This window comes from Ovis canadensis, chromosome 3, assembly GCF_042477335.2.
Source record: "Ovis canadensis isolate MfBH-ARS-UI-01 breed Bighorn chromosome 3, ARS-UI_OviCan_v2, whole genome shotgun sequence".
Lineage (NCBI taxonomy): Eukaryota > Metazoa > Chordata > Mammalia > Artiodactyla > Bovidae > Ovis > Ovis canadensis.
In genome coordinates this window covers 122,377,053-122,401,735 of record NC_091247.1, presented here as the reverse complement: position 1 = coordinate 122,401,735, position 24,683 = coordinate 122,377,053, and the positions used below count along the sequence as shown (strand labels likewise).

The following is a 24,683-nucleotide window of genomic DNA, read 5'->3' as shown; positions in this document are numbered from 1 at the left end:
TCTCTACTATTCTCTTTGCAAGGCTTTCTTGTCGTCTCTCCTTGCTATTCTTTGGAATGCTGCATTCAGTTGGGTATATCTTTCCTTTTCTCCTTTGGCTTTCTCTTCTCTTCTCAGCTATTTGTAAGGCCTCCCCAGACAGCCATTTTGCCTTTTGCATTTCTTTTTCTTAGGGATGGTTTTGATCACCACCTCTTGTATAATGTTACAAACCTCCATCCAACAGTTCTTCAGGCACTCTGTCGATCAGATCTAATCCCTTGAATATTTGTCACTTCCACTTGATAATCATAAGGGATTTGATTTAGGTTATACCTGAATGGTCTAGTGATTTCCCTACTTTCTTCAATTTAAGTCTGAATTTGGCAGTACGGAGTACATGATCTGAGCCACAGTCAGCTCCCAGTCTTATTTTTGCTGACTGTATAGAGCTTCTACATCTTTGGCCAGCAAATAATATAATAAATCTGATTTCGGTATTGACCATCTGGTGATGTCCATGTATAGAGTAGTCTCTTGTGTTGTTGGAAGAGGGTGTTTGCAATGACCAGTGTGTTCTCTTAGCAAAACTGTTAGCCTTGCGTGGCTTCATTTTTTATACCATGGCCAAAGTCGCCTATTACTCCAGGTATCCCTTGACTTCCCACTTTTGCATTCAAGTCCTCAGTCATATCCAGCTCCTTTCAACCCCACTGACCATAGCCTGCCAGGGTTCTCTGTCCATGGAATTCTCCAGGCAAGAATACCAGAGTGGGTAGCCATTTCTTTCTCCAGGGGATCTTCCTAACCCAGGGATCAAGCCCAGGTCTCCTGCACTGCAGGCAGATTCTTTATGGACTGAGCCATGCCATCACTATTAGCAAAGTTGTCAGAATTGCTTCTTTGACCTTTACCTCATGGTTTTCGATTTATTTGTGTATACTTTCTAATATACATAGTGGCTCAAACTACATCTTTAAAATACATATATTCATTTGTGTGTGTGTGTGCATATGGTGCTCAGTCATGTCTGACTCTTTGCCACCCCACGGATTGTAGGCTCCCTGTCCATGGGATTTCCCAGGCAAGAATACTGGAGTGGGTTGCCATTTCCTTCTTTGGGGAATCTTCCCCACCCAGGGATCAAACCTAGGTCTCCTGCATTGTAGACAGCTTCTTTACCGTCTGAGCCACCAGAGAAGCCTAGGAATTGAATGCCGAAACTTTTCTCCTGAAAGGGATGTACATTTTGAAAAGTTTGGTTGTGTCTGGTCTAGAGCCACATCTTCCTAAGAACATTAATGTTCCATGACATGGTGTTACATGCTTTGGGGTCAAAAGGGTTCAAGGACACCATTGTTATATAAGTTTGGGAAATGTTGTTTCCACAAGGGCTCTGTATTTATAAATGTCAGTGCACATTAGCATAGAGGCTCTAAGAAATTTTCTCAAACTTATTTTAGCAAAGAGCCTGTTTTCTCCCACCTCTAACTATATAGCCACTTATGTTTTCTAGTTGGTGCCCTAGAAAATACGATTATAGAAGATCTGCATATTTACTCTGAGAAAAATCTGTATAGTATAAAAATATCCATCCAAAGATATGAGAAGAACCTATTAGTATAATTAGACAGACCTGGGTTTGAATTTTGGCTCTGGCACTTATAACCTTTGAATATCACTTAAATTCTTGGAACATCTGCTTCCCTATTTGTAAAGAAGAGTCGGTAATACCTAGTCAATTGATTAGTTTCATTGGGCCTGCTTTACAAATAAAGAATTAAATGAGATACTGCATGAAAATGATCTAGTATAGTACCTGGAACCTACTAGACACTCAGCAGAGGGGTCTCAGTTTACCATTGTACTATGTGATTTCTTTTATGACTGAAATCTAGATTTTAAAAATACTTTTGCTTTCAAACGAAAACAACCAAACAAAGACTCCCAGATAGCTGATAATATTCTGTAACAAATAGTATTAGTACTACTATACAAAAGGGATAAATATGGACAAGGGAAATACATAGACCAACATTATAGTTAATATTTTAAACTTTTCCCAATTACAGCTTCTAGCATGTTTACGAGAGAAATTAATCTGATTCATTTTCTGTGCTTCCCAAACACTAAAGACAAATCTCTTTTACGAATTATTTTCTACATGCCTATCAGCATAAACAAGTTAGGGTGAGTCAGCAGCATCAGTAACGGTGCTGAAGGACGACTGGGACATGTGGGTCCGTTCTCCTATAATCTCCATCAGCTGCCAGCCCCAAGCCCTCGCCCCCACCCTAGAGGTTTATAACATAAGAAAAGAGTGTCTGCTTTGTAGCCATAGTCCATGTCTAACCAGATTGGAGCCCCTAAGGTCCTCCCAGGAATAATTCTAGAGCTGGCACTGCTTGCGGTTTTGGATTGTCTTACCAGGTTTTGTACCATACACATTCTTTCACTTCTCAGTTCAGCTACTAATCCATATATATCCACAAAATCATGATCATTTATATGTTGCGTTAAGTGGTCCAGAGCAATAAAAACTCCAGTTCTTCCAACTCCAGCACTGTAGGAAGAGTGAAATTACATGCAAATTATTCAGCAGAAAGGGTTATTCATGTGGATGGTGATGAAGAAGATGAACTGTGGTAGCAATAAATTACATATAGTTTCTTTTCTTATGTGGAAGTGGATTTTCTTTGGAGTTTCTTTGTACTTATATTGTTCCCAAGACTGTTTAGAAGGAGCAAGATGATTATCTTTAACACGCTGTCAAATATTGGAGTTTTTTTTTTAAAAACCAGTTGAACTTTTTCTCTTCTTTCATAACGTTTTAAGAAGTGTCATTGGAGAAGTACAGGAAATATTTTTAAAAATCACTGAAAAGTCTTAATACCAGAAACTTTGAATATATGGTTACCAGTAGTGATGCTAAACATAGAAAATAGACTCTTATGTGTTCTTATTCACTTTCCCTAGAATTTCCTTTTCCTTCCATAGATAATGACATTGGAAAGTGGTTTCCTTTTAAGAATTTAGTTTAATATTGAAGGACAGTATGTGCTCCATATAAACTGTTAATTGTTAAACCTGACAAGATTCATTCAAAAATTCCAATTAGAAAGACAAGACTCCTGTGTACTTAAATGGTTAATCTAGGAAGAAAATCTGAAAAAAAAAAAAAAGGCATTTGAAAGGTCACCTAGTCTTACAAATGTCACTTTGAAAAATATGAAACAATACAGAAACTACTTCTGTAGGTTAAGAATAGTCGGCTGTCACAGTGCCTATGAGTCAGCCTAAGAATAGCATTACAACATAACTCTGAACACGATAACACACATATAGCCCTCAGCAGAGTAATCAGTCACTACATCGTTCAGTATACTTTGAGTGTCAGATACTGCCCTAGGCATCTGGGGTACAGGGGCAAACCACACAGAGTCCCCAGTACTTATAGAGCTTAGATTCTAGAAGAGGGATGATGGAGTCCACACAGAAGAGAAACATGTATAAGGTATGCCCAGTGGCGATAAGTGCTGTGTGTGTGCGCGCTCAGTCATGTCCGACTATTAGGAGCTCCATGGACTGACTGTAGCCTGCCAGGCTCCTCTGGCCATGAAATTTTCCAAGCAGGAATATTGGAATGGGTTGCCATTTCATAATCCAGGGGATATTCCCAACCCAGGGATCGAACCTGCATCTCTTGCGTCTGTCTCCTGCATTGGCAGGCAGATTCTTTACCACTTGCGTCACCTGGGATGCCCAATAAGTGCTATGGTGAAAGATAAAAATTAAGGAGATAAAAGGTGATAGGGTAGGACAGGGTCATCAGAGAAAGATTCTCTGACAATGAAACTTGAATAGGGTTAGAAGTGCACCATGTTGGTACATGGGAGAGGAGCATTATGGCCAGAAGGTGAGGGAAGAGAACAGATCCGAGTGGGAGGGTGTTCTGCATATTCAAAGACAAGCAAGGAGACCAGGGTGGGGCGAGAGTGTGGAGAGGTGATGGGGGGCAGGGACCAGAGTATTCGCTACTGGAATGGATGTAGAGTGAGAGGAAGTAGAGAGTCGAGGGTGAGTCTAGGGTTTCTGGGCCACACAGAATGGACTGCTGTTGGCCAAGATGGGATGAGGAGGAGTGAGTTTGGAGATGAGCCCAAGCATTCTGTTTTGGACACATTTTTAGAATATTGTGGTCATTTATTAACAGGTTGTCATGTTGAACTGGAAGCTAAATATATAGGTCAAAAGCTAAGGTGAGAAGTTGGGGTTGGACATGATCATTTAGGAGAAAGTTTTGAAATGATACTTAAAGATTATTAATATAAGCATACTTTTTCCTGCATTTTTATCTATAAGTCACAAAGGATGAGGCTACACTTTTTGAGTCTAAAAGAGAGAAGGTACTTTACTTTTCTAGTGAATTTTAAAATCCACGATTATAATCCAGTGGCAGTATATATGTAAAATAGGAAGACATTACAGGCAGCTTACTATCCACTTTAATCATCAGTAATGCCAATTTAAAATCAATCACTGACTTTAAAAGCAAAATGTTACTGTATTTATACTATATGGAATTGGGAGGGTAAGAATGAGGCTTTTAATTTTATATGTTTTTAAATGTGAAAAGATATCTCATAATGTATGTATTACAATTTAAAAAATCTAAAATATTCCTGGAAAAGAAAATGTAGACTCAATTAAATTATGTGTTGAGCTTCTTCATCTAAATAAAAGTTTAAAAACTGGATGGATTAATATTTTCCTAAATATTAACTACATTAATTATAGTATATCCCCATTAGACTATTTATCCATCAATTGATTTTGGAGTTACTGTAATTAATAATTACTTTATTAATGTGGCTAAAAATCATTATATGTTTATTGTAGCAAAAATACATGACAAAACTTACCATTTTGACTGTATTTAAGTGCACAGTTTAGTGGCATTAAGCACATTCAGTCTTATGCAACCATCACCAATATCTGTTTCTGGACTATTTTCATAATCTCAAATAGAATCTCTATACCCATTAAACAGTAACTCTCCTTTTCTCTAAGTCCCTGGAGACCACTTTCTGTCTCTATGAATTTACCCCTTTTTTAGGTACCTCATATAAGTAGAATCATAAAACAGTATTGTCTATCACCCTCTTTTTCTCTCATTTACAAAGTACAAGTGTTGAAGAGACTCATGCTGAGATTAATTTAGATATAACATGTTAGAAAGCATAAATCATATCAGTATGTCCAGAACTCTGAATTCTAAACAGTTATGAGCTTTATTAATTTTTGAGGGGGAGTATTGATGTTTCAGTGGTATAAAATGCCAATGAAAATAAAAGTGAAAACCTTAATTTATTATACTTATCATGTTCAAAGAGCTAGGTCAAAGAAAGATATTTGAATAGTTTGCAAAAGTTTGGAATCATGCTTTGGGTGGTCACTTAATTTGATCTTTATTTTAAAGTTCATTTTCTTGATTCTTTGTAACTCAAATCTCGGAAGTTGTTTTTACAAAAGAGTTTAAGTTATTCTAGTAGACTAATCTCAATTGAAATAATGAAGGATCAAGAATTTATTCATAAAACTCAAAAGATTCTACACTCCCAGACTCATTCACATCAGTAGTGGGCTACAATTTTTTATATTTTTTAAGGATTTTGAGAGGTATAATCCAGTAAAGATTCCATAAAAATTCTTGTACCAGGATATGTATTTTGTCTTTCTTTTAGCCATTTGATCTCTGCCATCTAACCTTTTATAAAACTACATCTTGATTTGTTATAACCAGTAAAATATCTGACAACTAAAAGCTGGACTGAATCTACATTAATATTCTACTAGCAAATCACTAGTGTCATGATAACATAAAGGTCACGTTGGGTTTAAATCCCGTTTCGAGTATTTCATAAAAGGTTCTGAAAACCTTTCTTACCTGCAGTGAACAATCATGGGTGTGGTATCATGTGCCCTGCTTGCTCGAACCAGCTTCACAAAGTGAACTAGAGGGGTGCTGTTCTCAGGAACCCCATGCTCAGGCCAAGCAGTAAAGTTGCATTGTCGAATGGTCATGCAATCCCCGTGCTAGACAGAATGATAGAGTTATTTAAGTATCACAGCGAAGTCTGAATGTAGCTGACTCCCCAGGTTTTCAAGGCGATCTTTTAAAATGATAGTTTACAAACAGAGAAACTGTGGTTTCTTGATTTCCTATAAGAGAAGTCTTCTGCTATTGCTACACTACAGAAAATTACCTTTCAGTATGAATGCAAACAGTGAGCATGATTGTTGCAAACAGATGATTATGTAGGGTAATTATATTCAAGGTAGTGTAACGTTTGTAACACCAGAATAGTAGATTTTGAACAGTTTTGACCTAACCACTTAAATAAACACACTCACAAATTATAACACTGGTATTGGGTATCTGATAATGTCAGAAAGTAAAAAGATCCTTATATCATTTTCTATGTGTATAGGTATTTACATAATAAAGGTGGGATCTCTATGTTATTGAGTCTATATTCAGTCTGGATTAAATAGAAAATCCAACGATTAAGATACAGATAGAGACGTGATTTTAGAAATTCCTGGTTTAAATAAAATTTTACAGTTTCTTCATAAAATAAGATAAACCTAGTGATCTAGTTGTTTTCTCCTGATTCTTTTCCTTATTTACCTAAGAATTTGATATTAACTAGTTAATATAAACTCTGAGTAATTTGGAGTTAAACATAATGACATAGATCAAATCAAAATCAAAACTTCTATTTTGAAGATAATAGAAAAGCATTACTGAATATACAGAAATATGTCTAGAAACTAACTTTACTTTAGACATTTAGAGCGTCAATATTTTTCATCATGTTTGACTTCCCCGCCTTTTTTTTTTTTTTTTACCCTTTCAATTTTCAGATCTCTGATGGTCCAGTCTATTTGAACATCCTCCATTAGTTTTGTAATCACTATATCTCCAAAGACAGTAACTGGTTTGTTGTCCTCTGGCCAATATTGATGACATCTGATCTGTAGTCAAGAGAAAATTCACCAGTTATAAGAACCATTATATATATATATATAGTTCAAAGTTATTGCTACTAAGGTACAACTGTCTTATACATGCCCAAGTCATTGATATGTCAGAGTATTAGCTAAAATTGTCACACACGTGACACTTCAGTCGTGTCTGACTTTGCAGCACTATGGACTGTAGCCCACCAGGCTCCTCTATCCAAGGGATTCTGCAGCCAAGAATACTGGAGTGGGTTGCCATGCCCTCCTCCAGGGAATCTTCCTGACCCAGGAATTGGACTCTCATTTCCTGCATCTCCTGCTTTAGGAGGCATGTTCTTTACCACTAGCACTACCTGGGAAACCCAGCATCACACATAAATTAACACAAACGTAAAATAAAGGTTTTGTGAAAAGCTTTTCAAATAACTTACCCGCCCTTTTTCAAAACACTGTGTTAGCATTACTAATGTTTTTGCTCTGGTTTCCCACACCATTCTCCAAAAGTCCCCAACTGTTCCTGGTAATGGACCTTGAGTAGCAATAAATTCATTTGGACATAAGTAGCCCTAGAATGATATAATTACAACATTGCATCAATATTTACATATATATAATATTTTTTAGCTTTTGAGACATGAAAAACATACTAGTTGTAAGATTACCTAATATTCTAAAATACTGTATATTTTTGAATGCTAAAAGATACTCAACATTTCCAACATTAAGTTAAACCTCATAATGTAATATACAACTACCTGTTCTTAATTTCTAACTTTGAATAAAAGAGTGAGAATGAAAGTGAAGTTGCTCAGTCATGTCTGACTCTCTGCGACCCCATGGACTGTAGCCTACCAGGCTCCTCTGTCCCTGGGATTTTCCAGGCAAGAGTACTAGAATGAGTTGCCATTTCCTTCTCCAGAGGATCTTCCCGACCCAGGGATCGAACCCGGGTCTCTCACATTGCAGGCAGACGCTTTACTGTCTGAGCCACCAGGGAGCAGTAAGGCTGAATAATAATAATATGTTTTATGGCAGACAATATGTTAGACATCTTTCAATTAACCTATTTCTCATAAAAACCTTATGGATTAGTATTGTTATTATCCTCATTTTACAGATGAAGATGGAAGCTAAGAAATGTGAATTTGCTCAAGGTCTCACAGTAAGATAGTCTGGATCCAGAGCCAGCTGTCTTACCCACTCCACTAGCTATTGTTATAAATTTAAAGAACGTGCAGATGTTTTCATATATCCCTGCAAGAAATTATCTGCATTAATGATGGTATTAGTAATTACTCTCCAGAGCTTAAAACCAAGAGTAATGTGAAGATAATAAGATTCATTTAACCATTGGAGGACCTGAGATTTGTCTCAACCCTGTTATGACAACTCTTATACATTTAATCGAGTCGTTCTCAAACTCTGTCTATTCACCTGGAATGTAAGCATGCCACGTGAGTAGCATCCGTGGATTTTTCTTAAAGTTGGTGTGTAAGTTTTTAAAAAGTGATGGAATTACATCTATTTCAAACATCAAAATATTTTGAAGAATGAGATTTAAGGGTGAATTTTATTTTTAAATTGAATTGGCTCAGTAGCCAGAGAATATAGTATTATACAGAATAGTATACATTTTAAAGTTCAAGTGGTCCTAAAATCCAATCCAACCAGTCTGTTTTGCTGTAAAGAATGATGAGCCCCTTCAGGTGATTTTTCCCAAATCACAGTGCTAGTCAGTGACAGTTTCTGGAACAAAACTTTGAGTCTGCTAAAAACAAACAAAAACTATGTGCTAAAGCATTTCTGTGTTTCCAGTCTCAGTTGAAATACTTCAGCATGTAATTATTTACATTGTAAAGGGTGTTTTTTTTTTTTTTTTAGTTTAAATAGTACTATACAATCAATGTAGAATGTTAGGAAAATTCAGAAATATATATTAAAAAATATGGACTTCATCTGTAATCTCACTATCCAGAATGAAGCACCATTAATATTTTAATTTCTTTACAGCTTTTAAAATGCACATTCCTCCATTCAAATAATATTCATGAGTGCTTACTGTGTGCCAGGCACTAGTCTAGGAACTGAGGATTCATCATTGACTAAAGTTCCTACCCTGATTTGTCTTATTCTAGTTAAGGGAAGTAGACATTAAATCTGTAAACAGGTCTATTAAATGAGTGATTTACATAGCTTTTTTTAAGTGATAAGTGCTATGAGAGAATTTCAGAAAACAGGGTGTTCAGAAAAGGCTCATTGGTGAAATTTGAGGAAAGACTTGAAGCAGAAAGAGGTAAGCCCTTCAAGATTTGGAGAGAAAGTGTTCCAGGTAGAAAGTCAAGCGTAACAGCATTAAAAGAGAGATGTATCTGGGGTGTTGTAGGAACTGCAAGAGGGGACAGTAGTAGAAGGTGACACTGGAGACAAGACAGGGAAGGGAGCAGTGCTTTAGGCCCTGGAGCAGGTAGTTTTAAGAGTTTGGTTTTTACTCTGGATGATAGAGAAAGCCATTGAAAGATTCTGAACATATATATAGTGTGTTTAATAGTTCCACTCTAGTTTCTATACAACAAGCTGATAATGGTATAAAAAGGGAAAGGAGGGAGAGTAGTTGGAATATTGCAACAATCCAACCAAGGAGTGCAGTTTGGGTGATAGGAATGGGCACTGTGATAAATAATAAAATCTGGTGTATTTTGAAGACAGAGCCAAGAGACTTGCTTATGGATTAGATACTGGGTATAAGAAAGATAGGAGTCAGTAACGATTCTAAATAAAGATGGGGGAAAAAAAAACTTTAGTATGAGCATACTTTAAAAATTTTGTTTAATTAAAATATAGTTGATTTACAGTGTTTCTGGTGTAAAGCAAAGTGATTCAGTTATACATATACAATATATATTCTTTTTCGTTACCGTTTATTGCAGTTTATGGAAAATCATTCCCTGTGCTATGCGAGTTTGTTGTTTATTTATAATACATTGTATCTGCTAACCTCAAAGCCCTAATTTATCCCTCCCCACCCACCTTCCCCTTAGGTAACCATAAATTTGTTTTCTATGTCTGTGGGTCTATTTCTGTTTTGTAAGTAAGTTCATTTGTATCATATTTTAGGTTACACATATAAGTAATATCACATGGTATTTCTCTTTCTGTTTCTGAGAGATTTTACTTAGTGTGACAATCTCTAGGTCCATCCATGTTGATGCAAATACCCTTCCATTCTTTTTTATGGCCAATATCCTGTATGTACTTATATATACACACATACATACCATATATGTGATACATAAATACACACTCATCACATCTCCTTTATCCATTCCTCGATCAGTGCACAGTGAACACTGGGGTGCATGTATCCTTTCAAATTCGAGTTTTCTCCAGATACATGCTCAGGAGTATGATTTCTGGATCATATGGTAACTCTAATTTTAGTGTCTTAAGGAAGCTCCATACTGTTTTCCATACTGGCTGTACTAATTTACATTCCCCCCAACAGTGTAGGTAGGTAGGTTCCTTTTCCCCCATACCTAGCATAAGCAGACTTAATAGGAAAATCAGGAATTCACAATGGACATATTAAACTTGAAATCCCATTTGGATATTCAAGTGGGAATGTCATCACAGCAATTGGGTATATGAGTTTGGAGTTCAGAAAGAAGTCCAAACTAGAGGCATAATTTTTAAGTAGTCAGCAAATACATCTTACTTAAAATCACGAGAATGGTTGAGGTCATCAAGGAAATGAGTTTGAAAAGAAGCAGCAAATTCAAGGAATGGGCTCTAGATAATTTCAGTGTTTGGTCGTCAAGGAGATAAGAGAACAAAGAGACTGAGATGAGAGTGAAAGCCGTAGATGGAAAATCAAGAGAATGTTGTCCTAAAAGCCGAATGAAGAAAGTGTCTTAAGGGTGAGGACAATTAAGTGTAATTTATCAATTTATAAAATATTTCTCCTAGTCATTTGCATTTCCCTGTTTCAGGGATCCAATATCATTTGGTACTATCATCTTCTATCAGCATAGATCAAATCTGATGTTTCTGATATGATTATGGCTCATATGTATCATAGCCCTTAATCTTCAGTCTAACTATAGTAAAAGCTATCCTCAAATTGAAGTAATTTCAGGCATCTTAGGTTGACGGGGGAGATAATTTGGGTTAGCAGGTTGGAGTCTTCCTCTTATTACATAATGTTCTTGTTCGCTCTCTTGAAAACATTTGTAAACTCACTTGTGCAACTATTGGCTATTTACAAGGATGCAGTATTTATTTTCCTCTCTGCCTCTCTCCCATGGTCCATCCTTAGTCAAAAATTTCCAGCTTCTCGTTGAGTCCTGGCTTTAGGAGTATAATTCCCAACAACAGCCAAGGCCCGAGAGGTAAACAAATAGGAATCTAATTACAGATCCTGGCCTGGTGTTTCCTAGTCTCAAAGCACACACTTCAGACCACCTACTGGTATTCCCTTTTCCCTTCTTCAGGTTTCATTTCTTCCCCCCATCTAAACACTACTTATTTTGCTTTCTTCTCATGCTCTATAGTTTTCCCTTTTCCTGCAGCATCCAAAGAAATAGGAATCTAGAGTCCATTTGTAGATGGCCTCTGTCTTTGGCTCCTGGATCAAATGTTCATGAAGTTTCACATGGAAGTGCCATGGAAGAAAGCTGGGGAGTGGGGAGAAACTGCAGTGTCCTTCACTCTGAGAAGTCTGTACTGTTTGTGAAGTGAAGACTGCCTAAACTTGGGGATGGAAAAGTGAGAGCTCACTACAGTATTATGAGTTTATTTCCATCTTCTCCTGACATCCCAGACAAAGGAGATTGCCCTGAAAGTAGAAGCAATGAATATACTGCCCACTGTAATACTGAAACTTGCCTTACTGTAAAGTGCTTTCCATCGGCACCTGCTTCCTGTGCAGCTCGGTAAGGATGACGCATATCATTACATATGGGTCATGGCGACTTTGTTGTAAGGGTTGTCACAGTACGACATCCCCTGGCCACAGAAGACTGTATATATTCTGCATATATTCAGACTTAGTTTATTGTCCACTGTGCATTATCTTCTTCTTATGATTGTCTCCCAACAACTGATAATATTTAGAGGGAGCGCCGGGACTTCATTAATATTGCTTTGTTTATGTAGAGGGAACACTGGGAGTTCATTTAATATTCCTTCGTTTATGTAATCTGTGTGGTTCATTTATACCTCCTAAAACTGTCTGGTTGCCTCCCTAATCATGTTCATATCCTATACTGTCATCCCATAGCTAGTTGGACCTTTTAGGCTATGAGGTATTCATTTGTGTCTACTTAATTGGTAGATAAGAGTCAATATATAATTGCCATTTTGGAGTAATTACTAACCCAAGTAAAATTTAGGATGAATGAATTCTTTTCCCTCTTAACAGAGGCTTGTGGGGAGTGGGACACAGGACAGGTTATGTTTGATGTTGGGGAAAGAATGGAGCAATACAAAAGCAGAGCCCCAGGGGGACCAAATGAAATGGCAGGCCTAGGCGAGAAGACGATGAAGAAGAAGAAAAATTTTTTTAGTAAGCCAGAAAGAAAAACACCAATACAGTATACTAACTCATATATATGGAATTTAGAAAGATGGTAATGATAACCCTGTATTCGAGACAGCAAAAGAGACACATAAGTATAGAACAGTCTTTTGGACTCTGTGGGAGAGGGAGAGGGTGGGATGATTTGGGAGAATGGCATTGAAACGTGTATAATATCATATATGAAACAAGTCGCCAGTCCAAGTTCAATGCAGGATACTGGATGCTTGGGGCTGGCGCACTGAGATGACCCAGAGGGGTGGTACGGGGAGGGAGGAGGGAGGGGGGTTCAGGATGGGGAACACGTGTATACCTGTGGCAGATTCATATTGATGTATGACAAAACCAATACAATATTATAAAATAACCTCCAATTAAATAAATTTATATTTTTTTAAAAAGAAAAAGAAAAACAATTTTTTTAAAATGGGCTTATGGGCAGTACAGGAAAGCTTCAGGTATCTGTAGAATCATAATGAGAACCATGGTTAACCTTGCTACCTATTAGAGTTGAAGTCAGCGGTGAAGATTTAAGGGTACACATCCTGTGTTTAAAAAACTGTATGCGCTTGCTTCGGCAGCGCATATACTGTAAGCAAGCACATGCACTAGACTTGGAGAGATACAGAGAGGATTAGCGTGGGCGCTGCACAGGAATGACAGACAAATTCATGACGCGCTCCGCACTTATGTTTGATCAAATTATGCATACAGTTCTTTCTAGAAGAGGTGGCTTATTAACAGGGAAGAAGATTGCTATATTACAGTTGTAAGGATAGCGTTAGGGATTTTAGGTTTTCTTTTTCATAATATCGAAGATTCAGACGTCAGTGGGGTATTTTAGAATCCCAGGGACATCAGGATGGAGGATCAGTCATCATTTTTTTTTCTTTCTTTTCTTTCTTTTTTTTTACAATAAAACATCTTCAAACATTTTGCTTCAGTGTCTCACCCAGGCCTGCCGTTTCATTTGGTCCCAGTGGGGCTCTGCTTACGTGTTGCTCCATCCTTTCCTTTGCCGTCTAGAGAAGAGTTCATAGTCTTAATTCAAACTAGTTAAATATTCTGGGTGAACCAAGTCACTGATTTGCCTATTACCTTTTAGAAAAGTTGTCATTTTGTTAAAATACTGTACTTATTATTAATCTGAATTTGCATTGACTATGTTTTAGTGTGTTTATACATGGTGAACTGTTTCTGAAATTAAGCTTTTTATTTGCAATATTCTAAAAATAAACTACAACTGTATATTTGATTACTTCAGAGATAGAATCATCTGCCTTAGGGAGGAAGTGAGTGAGTCAGGGCCAAGAGAGGCTAATCTCTAATTATCAGTAATTTTTCAGAAAGATTTTCTAAGTGACTGGATTAAATAACCACAGGAGCCGTTCCTCCTTTGAGATTTCATGGTTGTGTCAACCCAAGTGGAGGTCTTGGGTGCATATAGGGTTTCTGTGTTCCTAAGATAGTGGTGAGCATTGAGAGAGCAAGAGTTATGGAGAAAGAGCTCCTTGAAACACTCTGGTTATATTCCATTTTCGATCCTCTGTGGCAAGCATTTATTATCTGTGATGTTTATCACAGTTTACCCCACATTGGTTCACTTAAGATATGTTTATTGAGTGGCTGCAAAAGAGTACACGTTCTCTAAGTAGCAGAGGGTGTAAAGAACATGGCATCATAGTCCCCTTGAAGGAATGAAAATCTCTAAGGGAAGAAGAGCGCAATGGGTTTTTATATTATATGGATATGACTATCCATTTGACTAATTTCCTTGAAAAACTGGCTGACCTCATTGTATACAGAGGATCTTCTGACAAACACTGGAAACAGTGGAAGGTCCAGGGGATATGTAGTTTGAAGTTGGACATCTGCTGCTTATTAGCGAAATGATTGTTGGGTAAATTGCAATCTCTATTTGGAGCTTCCGTTTCCCCGTGTATAAAACATGGTATACCTAATGTTGTAAGGAACTGGTACATTAAATCTGTGGAGGTTGTAATGCATTTCTTGTTTTCAGTAGTTGGAAGAGTACCATTATTGCAGTATTTATGTTTTATAAAAAAAGGTATATAAAATAGCAACTTACAGAAACATAGCTGGCATTAATATAATCTGATCCTGGAATACTAGCATCAGCTATCAGCTTCACTCTGTTATTGTTATCTAGAAGGAAAGATAAGATATTAATGCTATTTAAATTACTTTTTTCTATAAAATACAAAGAAGTTTCTGATATAAAATTTGAAAATTACAGATGGCTATAAAATTTTAAAGTAGTTCCTTTTTATTCCATATTTCCACAACCTAAAGACAATGACTGTTAATATGTTCTCATATTTATTTCCAGGATTTTCTATACATAGTCATATAAAATTAACCACAAATGGGGTGCTAGTCCCTCTATTCTGGAAAAAATTTTATTTAGCCATATCTTTCCATATTAGTGCGAATAACAATATCTATTGAGTTGGCCATAAAGTTTGCTCAAATTTTTCCATAACATGCTATGGAAAAGCCTGAACAAATACCTTTACCAACCTAACAGTTCATTACTTTAAAAGGCTGTATAGTATTTCATTGTGAATATAACATACTTATTTATCTCTTCAGGATGATTGAAAATCATATCATTTTGTTATTGTAAAATGCTGAATAAATAACTGAAATTTTCCATATATGTTGGAGTTTATTTGTAGAATACATTACCAGCAGTAAAATTCCAAAATCATATTGTGCTTCTCAAATTTTGAAAGACTGATGAATTGTTCTCAAATTATATCAGTTCACTCTGAACAAAAGTGTTTGAACAGTTTGAACAATTGTTTCTTCCCACTTTCACCATCATAAGATACTATTAAACATTTTAATTTATGACCTTCTGAGAGAGACAAATTGATTTATCTTAGTATTTATTTTGATTGCCTTAACTATGAGTGAAAGTGAGCTTCTTTGCTTGTGTACTGGCCATTTTAAATATCTTTTCTATAATTGCCTTTTCATATTATACTATTTTTTATTTTAAAAAATATTTTATACTAAAAATGTTACATGTATTGAAATTTTTTTTGTTTGTCGTTTGTCTTTGACTCACTATCTGTTAGATATCTTGCCATACGTAAATTTTATATATATTGTAATCAAAGTTCTCATTTTTCACTGTGGCTTTCTGCGTGATACATACAAAAGGCTTTGTCATACCGATATTCTTATCTTCACACAGTCATTCATAGTGTCTTCCAGAGCTTTAATAGGTTTTATTGCTTGTTTTAAATATTTTGATTTTTAATCCATTGGGATTCTTTTATTTGGGGACAGGATAAGGGAAAATCTGTTTTATTGTTTGTTTCCATTTAGAACAATAAATAGTGCACCCTTTCCCCTTATTCAAAATACCACTTTATCATACACTAGTTTTCTCTGTGTTTAGGTCTATTTCTGGAGCTCTTTAATTTAGATGCCTATTTTTCTTTCACACCAGACTTTGAATTACTGATATTTAGACTGTTTTACAGTCTAGCAAAATGAGATAACCCTTTTCCCATTATTTTTCTTCAAAGACAAGTATCAAAAATTATTTTTCCCCGAGAATCGTTGCCAAATTGGTATTACAGTTGAAACGTCCAGTGCTGATTTTCACTAGACAAGGAAATGATACAAAGTCATCTATTACTAAATTCTTCTCAGGTTTTGAAACAAACCTTCCTGGGAAGGTGCTGAGCAGTGGAGCGAAAATGGGAACGTGGGTTTGAGTGGGAATCCACACGCTCTGCCCATCTGCTGTTTATGGCCTTGGGCGAATTGTTTCCCTTCTCTGTTTCTTTGTTACCTCAGCTATAACATATAGTTATAATATTTATTTTGTAGAATCCTCTGAGGATTGAATATGAATGTTTACACAACGTATAGCTGTGTATGGAACACAGAACATGGTCTCAAGTTCTTAGAATTAAGCACATGTTATATGTCAAATGATTTTGCTGTATCATTAAGTAAGTATAATGATCCAAACAATGTGTTTGAATCTAAAGAAGGGGGATCATTCAAGCAGATTACGTGAACCATTTCTGTCCCAAAGATTTTGAACTTGGTATGATGTGCCAATTTTAATGACGCTGTGGCCAGTCATGCAACTAAGAAGGGGAGGCCATCAGTCTTCTATTCACTCAATATCTGAGTGAACTATCCGAGTCAACTGCACTCAGTCAACAGCAAGCTAAACTCTTCTTCATAGTGTTGGAACACTTGTCAAGGTCACAGTGTCCTGTCAAACAGAGATTTGGAAATCTCTTCTGCACACATTTGCTGCTAATTCTAGTATCTTAAAGCCCTGTAAGCTAATATGTTCTAAAATGCACTGTGATATTTGAAATCCTTCTTTCTACATTACTCAGGGGAAACAGTGAATCTCACTTAGCTGGCTCAAGCTAAAATTCAGACTCTACTAAAATGAATTCATTCTCTATGGGAGAAAAAACATTTCTTCAGCTTTATGGCTTCTCTGCAAACACAAGGGGAGAATATATTAGTTTAAATTTGCATTTTCTATGTGTGTGTGTGTGTGTGATGGTGGGAGGCAGCTGGGAGCATATGGGTCTGTTTGCCTGTATGAGAGGATGTGAGTTTACAGCTTGTCTTCCGACCCAGATTAGGGAAATAGGTTTGTTATCTCCAGACCATAGACCCTAAGGGCCTGTAACTAAATTTTAGTCACCCAGAAACTTAGAGGCTTTTAAAAATAAGCAATTTACTGATTACTAACAATCATAAGAACTAATATTTATTGAGAGCTTCCTGTGTTCTATATTGGGCAAAGTGATTTACAGGATTATTTTATCTAACCCTTAAAGTTATGCGGTCAACATTACTAAATAATATCCAGTAACTAAAATAGTTGTTACGTAAACAGAAATGCAACCCAGGAAGTTTGATTAGAGCCCATGTTTTTAGTCATTTTACTATACAGCAGGTAGTATGTACTAGTTGAATTAATAAATTCTTAATAAAATTATTGAAAAGTATAAAATTATGCCTAATCAAATTATTTCTTATAGAACTTCCAGTTCTTTAAGAGGACAGTTAAGAAAAAACTTTACCCCCAAAACCCATTAAAGGATATTAGATGTGGATGTAGAATATTATTTGAAAAATTACTAAGTTTTCTGTACTGAAATCAAAAAACAGAAAACAGTTGGATATTATCCCTTTGGCTCTAGCAAAGGTGGAAAAAAATGTATGCAATCCTTCTGATATTCCCAGACATCCTTGATTTACAGTTATTTATTGTCGTAGCCATCACTAGTTATTTTTGTCTTGGCCTCGGCTATTGGGATTGCCTTGCTCCTGAGTTCTCCTTATTTGAAGGATGTTTGTTTAGTTACATTCTCCTTATGCTTTAAGTGCTAGCAAGCTGGCACTGTATAACTCTAATGGCCATTATGTGAACCCAGAAAATAATACACTGAAATCTTAATAACGAAAGATCAAAATGTTACATATAAAAAATCTCACATGTCAAATTTTTATATATTTAAAGTCAGATATGCTTCAGTCTTTGGAAATAAGCTAGATATGTTTTATCTACCTATATATAATGATACACAGTGATATACATTACTTTAGCCACATACACTATTATAAATAGATATTAAATATTCCATAGTAACTGTCCTTCAATCAGACTATAGTATTTATTTTCACAGAGTATCATTAAGCATGAAGCAGAGAATCTGAAGGACATTTAGATATGGATGCATATAAAACCTGACACTTTCCATATTTCCTAAACTTAGGATGTATCCCACCCAGGTTAACTCTCTAAAAGGCAAAACAAAAGGATTTATTAGGAAAGGTCATGCCAGAGGAATTTAGGGATGTAATACTAACATTCCTCATTTCCTACGAAGATGCCTTATTTGTCAACTTATTCTTAAAGTCATTTACCTATGATTTGTTTTGTTCCAGGAAGGATTTTAGGTGATTAAAGCTATTTGTATTTTCATCCTTTTCTAATTCTTGGGAGTTAACAGATTCCATTAAGTTACTGACTTCTAGATCATGTTTCCCTAAATTTGTTTACTTCATGCCTCAGTTATCCTCTAATTCTAAAATAACACAATATGGTCCACTTTTTTTTGGGGGGGGGGCTATCCATATCCTTATGATTTTACCTTTTACCATATTTCTCAAAGTCTGTGTCGTTCTAGACAGAAGAGTTCAATTTTTATATGTATGGAATTTTCCCCAATACAGTTTTGAAAAGACATAGAACATAGAAATATATATATACACTAACTCAAAAATTAGGAATATTTTAAAACTCTAGACTTTGAAACAATATTGACATTTCAGAACTTAACATATCACTTTTTAATTTTATAATATAAAAATGTATTGAATCAGAATATACTTAGTAGGATAACATGTTGAAAAATATAGCATTTAAAGAGAAATGCTGTTTTTTCTTTCACATTACTGCTAAATCTTACATCAATAATATGGTCTGTGTTTTCCACATCAGTATACACATTCATTTTAATGACATTTAAGGACATAGGAACAGCGTAGCATGTACTACGGTTTCTTACTGATTGAAAAATGTTGACTGTGGTAAAGCACAAGCCTGCCTCCGTTGTAAAAAACCAACCCTGGTAATCACACATTTACTCTGATCTTCAACAAATATTTTGCAATGCACTTTTTTATATTCCTTTACAAAGCACTGCCAAGCTCTTAAGGAAAGTAATGTGCACAGTTACACATGAACTTTCTCTCTTCATTTGAGAACTAGGTCTATAGGAAGATATTAGAGAGGTTTGTTCCTGGGGTTACATTACAAAGCTCAGAAAGTGCTAGGGCTACAGTTTCTTACACCTGCATGAATAAACCTTGTGTGAATAAGCTGAAACCCCTTGTACATTAACTTTAGTCAATATTAACAAAGCCAAAGAAATACAATTTATAAGTTGTTGCTAATAAAATGCATTATTATAATTCAATTAATATGAAATACATGTTTAAGAAGATGCTAAAGTGCATTTTGCACTCATTTGAAAAGCTTTCAGTATCTAAAACCAGAAACAGTATATACACATACATGGTTTTATGTTTGGAAAGCGGTTTTTTGCTCTGTTCCAGGGCAGATCAGCATCAGTCGAAGAGAGATCCTGAAGAAATTTTGGTAATTCCTGCGGATTGAAGTCATTGCAAAGTTTAGATTTATTTCAGAGGTCAACACGTAAGTTCCACTTAGTAAAAGACTATTCTAAGTCCTTTTATTTTTAAAACGAAAACACTTCTCATAACTGCAGAAGCAGGGTCAAGTGAACAGTAAGGAACTCAGATGAGCTTACACTGAAAATACCCTGCATAGAGCTGGTCCTTGGGCTCCTGCTCTCCCTGGCACGGTTTCTCTGCCCTCTGTGAAGTCTGAGGTGAGGCAACCGTGCTAGCGACTCCTTTCTTACTTTACTTATGGTTTCATCAAATATTCCCTGTGTATTATTTAATATTTCAACATCTGCTTAGTAGGGGAAGGGAGTTGGTGATTTATTTTTTGTTTTTTCTCCTTGGGCAGTGTGATTTCATGCCTATTAATTGGTACAACAGTGGTCAGTTTGAGAAGATGCCAAAGGTCAATTCCTGTTCTCAGTGGGCATTGTTAAATCGATAGCAGAATCCAAAGGTGTGATTAAGAAATATCAGACACTGAAGGAGTGTCAGGGAACTCTGTTATTGATGTTTTGGTGGAAAATCATGATATCTGTTGATCATTTAAAAAGCTGTTCAAGAGAATTTTATCAAGCTGATTTACATTTATGAAATTTAGGGTTTTCCATATTAGAAATGTCTCAGTTTACCAGATTCCCTTAAAAGTGCTATAACTGAGGGGTTTGCAATTTTTCAGCATTTTTAAAAATTATTTTTTTAATTGGATAATTTTTTCCCTTCTTCCTTATTTTTCCTCTGAGAATTCTGGACAGTCTTTTGCAGGTATGTATGTGTTAATGAAGAGGGACAAGTTTACGCATCTGAATTCTGGTGTTCTGGCACCAAAGGCTTTGAAAAATTTTTTAACCAAATGAGGAATCCTAGAGCAGCTTCCTTGTGTTAGGTTTTGGGAATATATATCAGCATATTTATATGAGACAAATAGAGGGGAAAAGAAAGGTGAATTGGAATCACCTTCTATTCTGTGTTTACAGAAGTCTCCATGTATAGAGTGAAATGACTGTGGCCTTGATAATCAATATTTAGTTACCAGGTCGATTGTTTGGTTAGTAATATTACACTCAGTGGCCTTCTTATCAGGGCACACGGGGCTTCAACCAACTCTCCTAAATACTTAGCTCTTTCTCCTACAGTTTCTGCTGGTTGGTGGATCACAGCTGAGTGAGACTGTTTTGCATCCTTACGCTTTCGCACTCCTCATTTCTCTCTAGAATACCTTTCCCCCTTTCTCTGCTCATTGGGCCTCTGCTCTGTCTTAAAGTTCATCTGGCCGGTCACTTTTTTGTAAAGTCTTTTCTGATTGCTCTCCAGACAGAGTTGAAGCTCACTTCTTTCTGCGTATCTCTATCAGGACAGTGTGTATGTGTGATTTCTTAGACATGTCTGCAGTTCTTATAAATATGAACTTCTTTATGGTAGAAATCATCACTGTAATAACAAATGCTTATTGTGCCAGCCACTGTTCTTGGTATTACACATCATTCAATCAGTTTGGTATTCACAACTCAGTAAGATAGATACAGATGGAGGACACTGAAGAATAGAGAGTTTAGGTAATTTGCCCAAAGTCACCTAGCTATAAAATGCTGAATTGACATATATCAGTGCCTAGTGCAAGGAAGAGCTTACTGATATTTAAGGTATAAGTGAATATGACCTGAGTTACAAGGTTTATCAAATATATGCATCAAAGATGCATTTGTTTATTAAAACAGTTTTGCTTTAAAAATTGACACAGCAGTAGGATGAAAAGCAATTTAAAAAAGCCATGTCCTTACATATTTATATACATTTACTTAGTATATACACACAACATATATATATATATATAAAACCCAAGTACTTAAAACCATGATCTCCAAAATAGTTAAACTAGAAACCTTCTCAGTATATGTGAAAATGTTATTGCTAATAAAACTTTTCAGATACTGAGTCATGTATAATGGAACTGTATTTGCTACATTCTAATGAAACTACCCTTTGGTTCCTGAAAAGCTGAAAGCTCTTGCTCTGTAAATGCTAAGAAGAGTTTTATGGTACCACTGATTTTGTTAAGTCCAGATCAATATTTAAGAAGCATAACCAAAAAGCTGTAGGAAATACCATTAATCTTCTCACATTTTTGTTATTACTCCCTGAGAGACTGAAATATTACAATCCTGAATTATCCAAGCCAATTGTTTGAGTCTTTGTTCACACACTAAAACGTTCATGAAAAAACAGAAATATTTGGTAACATTTAGAAATCTGTTTTTATTTTTCTCATACAAAATAAGTCAGGAAAGGGGCTCACAAATTTTAAGATAGCTTGTAAATCTAAGAAATGCCTTATGTTTTTAATGTAATTTCAATTTTGTAGATATATAAACGCTAAAAGCAATAAAATTTATCTTCTAACTTTCAAATAGTCTTAAAGTGACAAGTTCTTAACTTCATATATTCTCTTTAATGTGATAGAGCACTTATTCCATGAGTTAAAAATAAGCCTGTAAAGCACAGGTGTTCTTTATCTGTTTTTGTACAGTTCTAAAAAACACTGTTTCTTATAATTTCTGGAAACATCAAATTCTGTTCTCAGGTTCCTCTATACCACTAACATAAACTAAGCAGGCAAATATGAAATGAGCTGCTTTAGTTTCAAAATCTAAAAGTTATTGAAATATATGGTACCACCCAAACCTTGCACACATACAAAAACGAATGCATCCAGCATTCTAGGGTTGCTTCTACATCTGGGTAGAAGAGAACAAACGGGGCCAGGTTGCCCTTGCTGGGGGGAAGTCTGAGGAGCAGCACCTTTTCCTGACACAGTAGGTGAATAATTCTGTTCAGGTTGCACCAGAGGCTGCTCAGTGTCATGTTACTATCCAAACAATCAACCTGGTAATTGGGTATTGATTATCACGGCCAGAGTCCTTCATGGCCTTGCAAGCTTAAGCGGGACATGAAATGTGACACGTGAAACGACTGGAGGTCTGGCAATGTTGTGACAACTGCTGGCAACATACCGAAAATTCTTCTTGAAACTTTAGGTTGTTGTTTGTGCAGAGCTCTTCAACATGCTGCAGGAAGGATTTCTTGCTTATCGGCCTCCAAAGAAAGGTATAAAATGGAGTTATGTTAGGTTCAGTTCTTTTCCTTTAGTCCGGACACTGCCTTTATAGTTGACCAGTTAAGAGGACACAGGACGTTTCAAAACCACACAGCCCTTTAAAGTCACTCTGTCATATTTACAAAACTAGCTTTCCCCCTTTGAGTTCACTTTCTCTGTATTTTATGGTGCAGAAATCCTTCAAATTTTAAGTGACTTTAAATGAATGATTGCACATTTTAATGAAGAAAGTTTTTCAAGTAAATGTAAGGGCATAAAGTTATCATTGAATCCTAATGCATATAATACCTCTTTGTCATACAGAGAACATTTTATACATTACAAGGTTTTAGAAGATATAAAATATTGCAGTGACCTCATTCTCATAATGACATGGTTTCTAAACCCTGAGGAGTTTAGATATCCCTGTATTACTTCCCAAGCTAAAATACAGACATGCAAGCTTCACCCCAGAGAGAGAGAAAGCATTTCTCCAGTTACCATGCAATTAGTCATGCTTTTATGATTTATATCCAGCTTGGAGGTTTTTCTACCAAACATACAAAAAAGGAACCACACATTAAGATTCATTGAATCAGGGAATCTAGAGTTGGTATTCAAAAAGAAGAAAAGATACTTAACAAACGTACTTGATGGATTTTCTATAACTAAGTAACCTGCAACAGAGATTGTGTTAAACGCATTATGAGTTGAGAGTACAGCTCTTGAGTTCTAGATTAAAATGAGAAAAACATGGTAAACAAGCAATTAGGACATGCTATACCTTTAACTGATATGTGATCATTATTTTAAATTCTACATCATTTTTGAAATTATATTATTTGGACCCAAATATGGCCAAATAATAATTTGGCTTTTCTCTCAAGCTAAGAAGGTAATGTTTTATATTGCTAGGCATTTGGGGCATTACATCAGTACAAGTCACTTTTTAACATATTGCATAGTATTTATTGCCCTAAAAATGTAAATGTGAATGTAACTTTTTTCTTTGTCCATGAAGAATGCTGAATAAAGGAGGGTGATTATTTGGAAAATGACATCAAATTGCCTAAATCTTATTTCCTGAGTGAATATTTGTGACTATATAACCATAAAAAATGACAGTCATTTCAGTTACTTTAGATATATATTTTTGTGACAGTTCATTAGTCCAGTTATTTAGACTGCACGACGCCCAAATTCAGAGATGGGCATATCTTCAATAACACATTGTCATGCGCAACAAATTAGCACTGCAAAAAAAACACAAGGCACAAAGTATGAAATAAAATGAAGAACATACACCTTTATCAAAGTTTATAATTTTAAATATCAGGGATAATTTTACCACATTTCTTAAGTGACAAATATAAGAGGATGTGGATTTTGAAGAAAAGGACAAATGAAAAAATAGGATGGGAAAATGTGGCTTAATAAATACTATGAAAATGGTCACAAAGGGGTTTGTTCAGTGAAGAAAACATGAGTCAGAGTATATTTTATAACAGTACAGGAATTGGTGAAGAATACAGGGGTGCTGCAGTAACTGTTATCAAGAAGAAAGATGGAATTCTTCATTAATGCTGTAGGTGTCCCCAGGCAGAAGGAAGTATTTCTCAGCTCCACAGGGTATAGCCTAGTAAGGCAACTCATAATCAGCATGGCATCACAGTGATAAATAGCGTTACTAGAACAAAGACTTCCCTGGTGGCTCAGATGCTACAGCGTCTGCCTACAATGCGGGAGACCACGGTTCAATCCCTGGGTTGGGAAGATCTGGAGAAG

At 35.8% G+C, this 24,683-nt stretch overlaps 1 protein-coding gene, 1 long non-coding RNA gene and 1 other non-coding gene across 3 annotated transcripts in view; 2 read left to right on the top strand and 1 right to left on the bottom strand.

Annotated features, from left to right (window-relative positions):
* Positions 1-24,683, bottom strand: part of PTPRQ (protein tyrosine phosphatase receptor type Q) — a 275,808-nt gene that overhangs the window by 9,956 nt on the left and 241,169 nt on the right. Inside the window, exons 39-45 of the mRNA XM_069584123.1 lie at positions 22,816-22,897; positions 19,674-19,764; positions 14,667-14,743; positions 7,437-7,571; positions 6,892-7,017; positions 5,927-6,075; positions 2,407-2,542 (exon numbers count right to left, since the gene is read on the bottom strand). Coding sequence (XP_069440224.1) covers positions 2,407-2,542; positions 5,927-6,075; positions 6,892-7,017; positions 7,437-7,571; positions 14,667-14,743; positions 19,674-19,764; positions 22,816-22,897 — 796 coding nt within the window. The remainder of the gene's footprint in view (positions 1-2,406; positions 2,543-5,926; positions 6,076-6,891; positions 7,018-7,436; positions 7,572-14,666; positions 14,744-19,673; positions 19,765-22,815; positions 22,898-24,683) is intronic.
* Positions 1-24,683, top strand: part of LOC138437224 (uncharacterized) — a 90,499-nt gene that overhangs the window by 34,340 nt on the left and 31,476 nt on the right. The window lies entirely within an intron of this gene.
* On the top strand, positions 13,164-13,268 carry LOC138438442 (U6 spliceosomal RNA). Its single transcript, XR_011256373.1, has one exon. It is a non-coding gene; the product is annotated as a U6 spliceosomal RNA (small nuclear RNA).